Source organism: Arachis hypogaea, chromosome 12 (genome assembly GCF_003086295.3).
Source record: "Arachis hypogaea cultivar Tifrunner chromosome 12, arahy.Tifrunner.gnm2.J5K5, whole genome shotgun sequence".
Taxonomy (NCBI): Eukaryota; Viridiplantae; Streptophyta; class Magnoliopsida; order Fabales; family Fabaceae; genus Arachis; species Arachis hypogaea.
In genome coordinates, this window is record NC_092047.1 from 105,048,370 (window position 1) to 105,056,753 (window position 8,384).

The following is an 8,384-nucleotide window of genomic DNA, read 5'->3' on the forward strand; positions in this document are numbered from 1 at the left end:
AAGTATATATTGATACATTAGTATTTGTTAAATTTAAAATAAAAAATATTTATTATAGTATAAGAATATTAATGAGTACTCTAAAAAATAGTAATAAGTAATTATTTTATTATGTTCATTAATATTTTTTATAGTATAATAAATATTTAAATATAGTGTAAAATGAAAAACAGGGATAAACATAATAAAAAAATAATTGATAATACATGTAAAAATTTTATAGTATATATTAGTCAATAAATACATAAAGAGAACGAAAAAATTTTATTATAAATATTCAATAGAAATAGATGATTTTTTTTCTTTATAAAATGTACTATATAGTGTGTATTTATTAGGCTGCCTTTGTTCTCAACAACAAAATAGGATAAGACACTGAAAACAGAGACACAAAATTTTGTGTTCTTGTAATTCTGCTTGGTGATAAACTAGAACAAATTATGAAAATCTAATTTATTCTCATTTTTTTCATTAAAAAAATTTGAGATGAAAAATATAATAATAAAAAATATAATTATAAAAAATTAACAAGAATAATAAAAAAATAAAAAATAAGTTGTGTCTCTTGGACATAAAATTAACAAAGTTTTCTGGCCATTATTTACCACACATAAACCGTGGTGACCCACAAGGTTTTATGTGCAAATAAGTTTCTTCATAAACCGTGGTGACTCTCCACGGTTTATGCAGGCCATCTCTCCTTAATAAACCGTGGTGACCTACCACGGTTTACACTCTATATCTTTTGGCCATAATCCATTGGAACCTACCACGGTTTATGCACATGCAGGTAACAAGAACCAGTTTTATACATTTGGGTAAACATTTTCTCTATTCTATTTATTTAAGTAACTTGCCCTGTATTTTTATATGAGGAGCTTAATATTATTTCCGTATACTTTTGGCAAGTTATATCAAGGTTACAGCCCCACTATAAAAGGAGCATCCAATTTATTAATTTATGTGTTTCGACTTTCGAGTCTCGACCTTTCAAAGCCATAAGCAGACGAAAAAAGTGAACAAAACCCTAACACTCCACAATGACAGCAACCATCGTATCCTATGCTGTGTTGTGCCTCTGTATATATAACCCAAAGCAAACCCTAATTGCTTGCACCGCTCACACACACGCACATTCTCAAGCCACCTCACTACACACTTTCTTTCTATTCGAACCTTCCCCTCTTAAAACCCTCTTCCATTTCTTCACCGATTCATCAGTCAAAAACCCTTTTCGGTGGTAACTGGTGAGTGACACTACAACCATTTTCAGCTTCACATTTTCTTCGTATTTCTCTTCCCTTATTTTGTCTCTCTCTCTTTTGTTTTTTTTCTTTTCTTTTAATTCTTAAGGCCTGTTTGGATGGCCCATTTGGATAAAGTTTCGTCTTTTTAGCCTGTGTAATTCATTTGGGGTTTTTCGATTTTTCAGAAGCTGCTCAAAGGGGTTTAATCAGGTGAAGCTATAACCATGTCGGAGGATGAGAGGGAAGAGAAGGAGTTGGATCTTACAACTCCTGAAGTGGTCACTAAGTATAAGAGTGCAGCTGAGATTGTTAACAGTATGTTCTCTCTCTCTATCAGTTATGGTTAAAGTTCTCTGTTTTTTCTTGATTTAATTATATATTTCATTGCTGATAAAAAATGGTTGATTGTTTTGGGTATAACATAATATTTATTTTATTTTAAAATTTCTATTTTTTTTGTATGTGTGTGTGCAGAGGCTTTGCAGTTAGTTGTTTCAGAATGTAAACCAAAGTCTAAGATTGTAGACATTTGTGAAAAAGGGGATAGCTACATTAGAGAGTAAGTTTTTTGTTTTAATGTTTTTTATGCCTTTTAGTGTCTGATTTATGTATACAATTGGTTTTGGTATTTTGTTTATATATACATGTAATGTAATTTCTTTGTTTGTTTGTTGTTGTTTTAGCTTATGGGGTGTGCTCTGTTTTTTCTAATGAAGGCAAACCGGTAACATGTACAAGAATGTGAAGAGGAAGATTGAGAGGGGAGTTGCTTTCCCAACTTGCATTTCTGTTAACAACACTGTGTGTCATTTTTCTCCACTAGCCACTGATGAAACTGTGTTGGAAGAAGGTGATATTTTGAAAATGTAAGACTTTGTTGAAGCTTGCTTTTAATGTAAAAAGATGGGCACTACTTTCTTGTTGTGAACGCGGTTATTGATTGTTCTTTTTTTGGTTGGTTGCAGTGATATGGCTTGCCATATAGATGGATTTATTGCTGCCGTGGCGCACACTCATGTTCTGCAGCAAGGTCCGGTTACCGGACGGGTGGCTGATGTAATTGCAGCTGCAAACACTGCTGCTGAAGTGGCCTTGAGACTTGTAAGGCCGGGAAGGAAGGTAATTATATGTAAGGAACATTTTTATATTTCTGATTTTGTTTCTATATGGGATTTGAGATATGAGATGAGATGATAATGGTTTTTGTTACCTTTTTATGCTTATACTTTGTGAATTGTGATGATTCTATTATATAGTTGATCTGGTTGGTTTGGTTAAAGATAACATGGTTGGAGTTCTCTCCGTGGTGAATTTGGTATTTGTCTTTTTTTATTGTTTTTAACTTGTGTTTTGTGATCTCGTTCCATTTGAACTGATTTCACCCATCTGTTCGTTTGTCAAATTGCGTTTAGTTGCTTATAATCTATGCATAGTTTTTGATTGCGGATGGCGGCTCATTGCGTGAGCCAAAAATCTGCCATAAAATTATGGCGGATGACGTTGCGGAAAATGGCGGATTACCTAAAAAATACTTATATATGTACAAAATAACATGCAGAAAAATTACAAATATAATAAACTATAAAATCTAAACTATATAAGCAATTTTCTAGTCATAAGGCATCCAATTAATATAGCAAATATAGTAGCAAATTTAACAATAAACATAATATCAAGTTCAAGTCATAACTCAGAAGTCATAAGGAGGCCATAAAACATAAGGGGTAGGAGCATTAGAACCAGGGGCTTGTCTGGAAGTAGACATAGTGAACTGAACGGGAAAAAAAATTGGAAGAAAGAGGTTTATGACACTGATAAGGTTTAAACAGAATGTACGAACCAGAGAGAGGCTGATTAGGGGTTAGCAGCGGCAGCAAGGAGCGACTGTGGTGATGACTGGCGACGATGAGCGGCAGTGATGGGTGGCACAGAGCGGCTGCATACAGGTGCGCAGAGAGCAGCGGTACAGAGAACAGGGAGGGAGAGTGTTTTGACGTGAAGATGAGGCAGTTTTTGGACTTTGGAGGAGGGAGTTTTTGAATAGAAGAAGCTGATTAGGGTTAGTGGTATCAGTTATCACTTAGGGTTTCCTAGTTTCCTCAGATTTTTTCTCAAAAATAAAAAAAATCAGCAATTTCTGCCATTTTCATGGCGTCCTGCCATGGCACCACTGCAATTGCAGCCGCAATTTCGCCCACCGCGATAATCACGTCGCGGAGACCTTTGTATGGCGGCAAGGCCAAAATCGCCACGAAATGGCGGCGCCATGGCATTATGGCGTGGCGGACTTTGGCCTTGCCGCCATAAGGAGGTTGCTGTGACGTGGTTTTCACAGCGGGCAAAAAGGCGGTCGCAATTGCGGTGACGCCATGCGGAAATATTGGGTTTTTACGGATTTTTTTAAAAAAGATATCTGAGGGTAATTGGGTAAATTAGGAAACCCTAAGTGATACCAATAACCCTAATTATTCAAAAACTCCTCTTTGTTCTCTGCGTCTCTTCTCCGCGTGAAAACTCCTCTCCCTGTTCTCTGTGCATCTCGTCACTGCCGCCTGCCGCTGGTCGACGCCGTCCTCATCATCGCAGTCGTTCCATGCTGCCATTGCGAACCACTGTTCCTGTTTCTCTGGTTCGTAGTTTCTTGCATATATATATTTTTTTCCATTCAGTTCACTATCGCTCTCTCTTCCCTGAACCCTGCTAAACCTCTCTTCCTCCAAATTTTTTCTGTTTAGTTCACTATGTCTACTTCCAGACAAGCCCCTGATTCTAATGAGACAATGGCTTTGGTCTTTCTTTTAAGTTTTTAGTTTTTATGTTCTATGTCTTATGTTTATTTGTTCATTTTGCTGCATTAATTGGATGTCTTATGATTAGAAAAATGATTATATAGATTAGATTTTATAGTTTATTATATTTGCAATTTTTAGGTAATCCGCCATTTCCCACAACGCCATCCGTCATAATTTTATGGCGGATCGCCATCAAAAACTATGGCCCTGCCTTGAGAAGTATTCAATCCCCTAGTGGATTTTGATCTCTAAATGATGAAAACTGCCCTTAGCTATGGATAAATTCCAATGAAGCTTTATTGTTGTCATAGTTACACTGATAGAGATCATTTATGGCCTTTTTTGCAACTCCAAATGTTTTTTCTTGTCCTATTATTTCTGTTTCTCATGATGTTTACTTTGCTGTTAACTCAAGCTTATTCCTCCTCACCTTATTCTTTCTTTTTTCCCATGTTGTATACAGTGTTTTGGTTTCGCTTCACTGCAAAGATCTATTTATTTCGTTCTGATATTGACCAAAATTTATCTTCCTGGATTTGTTTCATGTTCGTTATCAGTGTCCACTTCCTTTGTGGTTAACTTTTTATGCTTTTGATTATATATTAGCTGTGATTTGATTTCTCTGTATGATGAAGATGATTTAGGCTATGGATGAATTCCGATGAAGCCTATTATAGTCATAGTTACACTGATAGAGAGTCATTTATCCGAAGGTTTCTTTTTCCTGAACCCATCTTCAACTAGTTCAATTTCTTCAGTGCCTAACTTTCTCAATAACATTATGATCATATGGTTGCCAAGTGTATTAAGTGCTACCCTATTCACTTAATCACTTTGCTTTGAGCCTTATAGTTATTTCTAATGGAACAAGTGTATTCGCATTAATTATCAAATTACATTATTTGCTGCAATTTATTTTACGTCCTCCATGTTGCCTGGCTTGTTAATGTGAATGTTTTTGGGAAGAAACAGTTCCTTGTGATTTCAAACTCTTTACCCTAATGATGAACACTTACTAAAAGCCATGGACAATTGTCCAAGTGAAGCTTATATGTCATAGTTACTCTGATGGGGCATTTCCTGCCGAATGCAGTCTAGAATTTACATATCTAACTTGTTGGTTTCTTACACTAGTTTCAATACAATTTTCCCCTAGATTATCACAGGCTCACACTGTAAGTACTGCATTCTTTTTTGCTGAAATAATAGTTTCTTTGTGCTGATGTTGTCAGCTTACTTGTCTATTGGAGCTAACATCATGCAATATTAAATCAATGCCTGTAATTTTGTGTTGATCATCTCTGGTAAAGGCAACTTTGCCGAGGATATCAATTTTGTATTGATTTCCTCCTTTCCCTGTTTGCCTAAACTAAAATTTTGCTGAACACAATAGTTTCTTGGTTGTACTGATTTTGTAGTCAGTGCACTCATCTATTGAAGCTAACATTTTGCAATATTTAAATCAATGCCTGTGTGTGTGTGTGTGTTTGCTATATGTAGTAATGGCAACCTTGCCGAGGATATTGATTTTGTATCGGTATCCTCCTTTCCCTGTTGCCTAAACTAGAAATTAGCTGAATAATAGTCTCTCTGTGCTGATTTTGTTGTCAGCTTACTTGTCTATTGGAGCTAACATCATGCAATATTAAATCAATGCCTGTAATTTTGTGTTGATCATCTCTGGTAAAGGCAACTTTGCCGAGGATATCAATTTTGTATTGATTTCCTCCTTTCCCTGTTTGCCTAAACTAAAATTTTGCTGAACACAATAGTTTCTTGGTTGTACTGATTTTGTAGTCAGTGCACTCATCTATTGAAGCTAACATTTTGCAATATTTAAATCAATGCCTGTATCTGTGTGTTTGCTATATGTAGTAATGGCAACCTTGCCGAGGATATTGATTTTGTATCGGTTTCCTCCTTTCCCTGTTGCCTAAACTAGAAATTAGCTGAAAATAATTTTCTCTGTTGTGCTTATTTTATAATTGCACTGGTCTATTGCAGCTAACATAGTACAATATCCAAATCAATGTGTTACATTCTTTTGTAGAGGGGTGGAAAAGTTATCATTTTTTTAAAGTAAAATAGCTTTACATATGGAAATTGGAACATCATCTAATGGATGATTGCCTAGGTGATGTGCATATTGGAAATGGCAGGAAAATTCTTTTAATGGTGTGGTGATTTCATATATTTTTTATTTCTTTGTTTATGCCATAACTATTCAAATTATTGTCTGTCAATCAGTAACCTGAAAACTAGATTTACAATCTCTTGTTTGAACAAAAATTATATTTTAACAAGTGGTGGTGTAAATTCTAACAAATTTCGTTAAATTTTTCCCATGACAGAACAAGGATGTAACTGATGCAATTCAAAAGGTTGCTGCCGCCTATGATTGCAAAATTGTTGAGGGTGTTCTTAGTCACCAAATGAAGCAATTCGTGATTGACGGAAACAAGGTTGTGTTGAGTGTATCTAATCCGGATACTAGGGTTGATGATGCTGAGTTCGAGGAAAATGAAGTTTATGCTATTGATATAGTTGCAAGCACCGGAGAAGGCAAGGTAGGTTTTCTTATTAGTTAATCTACCTGTATGATGCTGCTTATTTTCAGCGACGAACTAAAGTTTTGGTTACTTGCAGCCTAAGCTTTTGGATGAGAAGCAGACAACTATCTATAAGAGGGCTGTTGACAAGAGCTATCACTTGAAGATGAAAGCATCGAGGTTCATTTTCAGCGAAATTAGCCAAAATTTTCCAATCATGCCATTTTCTGCTAGGTAATTCGACAACCTAGGTTTTGTTAATGATACTACTTTAATTCGAGGGTTTGAATATCGATTCTCTTTGTTCCACTTAAAATGTCAGTTCTTCTTTACCAGGGCTTTGGAAGAGAAGAGAGCTCGGTTAGGTTTAGTTGAATGTGTGAATCATGAACTCTTGCAGCCTTATCCTGTTCTTCATGAAAAGCCTGGTAATTTACTATGTTTAGCCATGATATTATTAGATCCTGTGGTTATAATTCTTTTAGCACTGATTGGATCCGGTGGTTTCCCCAGGTGATTATGTTGCGCACATCAAATTCACGGTGTTGTTGATGCCAAACGGATCAGACCGCATCACATCTCATGCGCTCCAAGAATTGCAGCCGACCAAAACGATCGACGATCCTGAAATTAAGGCCTGGCTAGCATTGGCCACAAAGACAAAGAAGAAGGGTGGTGGAAAGAAGAAGAAAGGTAGGCTGGAAAAACTGAATAAAAAAAACACAACAAATCTAAGGGTGTGTTTAGTTTGGAATTTCAATTTCATTGTTTTCTACTTTCAGAATTTTGTAAAGAAAGAAGCAAGAACGGTAAAAATGATAAAATTTGTTCTGTTTCCACCATCTGGTTTCTCTTTTTCTTTCCTTCACGATTCTGAAAACAGAATGAGAATGTAAATCAAACACACCCGAAGGCTCTCTTTCATAAATCATATTCAAATCCTTCACATCCATGTTAACTTGGATATGTGGTTGTCATCATCCATGTGGTCAAATGGTGGCTTAAGAAATGCTTTCTTGTGTGTAGGTAAGAAGGGTGCTGAAGCTGAGCCCATGGAAGAGGAGGCAACAAATGGTGCCACACCCCAAGAATGAGATCTGCTCCTCAAAAAAGGAAAAAGAAATATTGTTTTGATTTCTCATTTGATGTCTAAAAATTTTCTACCGTGTTGTATGACATGTGCTTGAATGAGAATTTAGTAGTGTTCGATGTTCAGGATAAAGTTTAGTTGGAATTTCCTCTGCTCGTTTCATTAGCACATTCTTTGAACAAGAAAAGTGGTTAATTTTAAATCGGTTGTCTGGCAAATGGGTTAATTGGCATTGGACTAGAAATTCATTTAATGAAGACTCTAAAAAAAATTGAGTATTAAAGTAATAAACTAATAAAAGATATTTGCAAAATTCATAATTTATTGAACATTAAAAGACTTCCATAAACCCAATTTTTACATTATTGAATTTTTATTTATCTATTTTATCTTTTGTATTCCTAAATTTAAGTTATTTAGTTCTTTTTACCAATTTAATTCTGTAGATCACTTTATTCATAATTTTATTTATATATAAAATTGGTCTAATTATTCGGTTGATTTTTATAGTTATAAAATTTATAATTTGGTCTTTTTATATATATATATATATATATATATTTTAATTAAATTTTTACACTAGTTTTAATTTTGTAATTAGGTTATTTTTATATAAAAAAGTTAAAATTAATAAAATATTTTTCTTAAAAAATATGGTCAAATATCTATTAGATCTTTAATTTCGGATATTTTAAATTTGCAGATT

General features: G+C 34.7%; 1 protein-coding gene across 2 annotated transcripts; it reads left to right on the forward strand.

Moving 5' to 3' along the window:
- Window positions 1-942: 942 nt before the first annotated feature.
- On the forward strand, window positions 943-7,896 carry LOC112728029 (ERBB-3 BINDING PROTEIN 1). Of its 2 annotated transcripts, none has more exons than XM_025778005.2 (10): window positions 943-1,247; window positions 1,433-1,562; window positions 1,722-1,806; window positions 1,931-2,113; window positions 2,213-2,366; window positions 6,391-6,606; window positions 6,686-6,822; window positions 6,925-7,016; window positions 7,102-7,281; window positions 7,615-7,896. In XM_025778005.2, the coding sequence occupies exons 4-10, from the start codon at window positions 1,977-1,979 to the stop codon at window positions 7,680-7,682; spliced, it is 984 nt and encodes a 327-aa protein (XP_025633790.1). In that variant the 5' UTR covers window positions 943-1,247; window positions 1,433-1,562; window positions 1,722-1,806; window positions 1,931-1,976; the 3' UTR covers window positions 7,683-7,896. The 2 variants fall into 2 exon arrangements, with proteins under 2 accessions (XP_025633790.1, XP_025633789.1); XM_025778004.2 differs by having other exon boundaries at window positions 1,964-2,113.
- Window positions 7,897-8,384: the final 488 nt, after the last annotated feature.

What these genes read in the sequence shown, in the direction of transcription:
- LOC112728029 (XM_025778004.2), top strand. Translation starts at nt 1,472, where the DNA reads ATGTCGGAGGATGAGAGGGAAGAGAAGGAGTTGGATCTTACAACTCCT. An exon ending in TGCAGCTGAGATTGTTAACA is followed by an intron (nt 1,563 to 1,721) that starts GTATGTTCTCTC and finishes GTGTGTGTGCAG; the next exon opens with AGGCTTTGCAGTTAGTTGTT. An exon ending in GAAGGTGATATTTTGAAAAT is followed by an intron (nt 2,114 to 2,212) that starts GTAAGACTTTGT and finishes GGTTGGTTGCAG; the next exon opens with TGATATGGCTTGCCATATAG.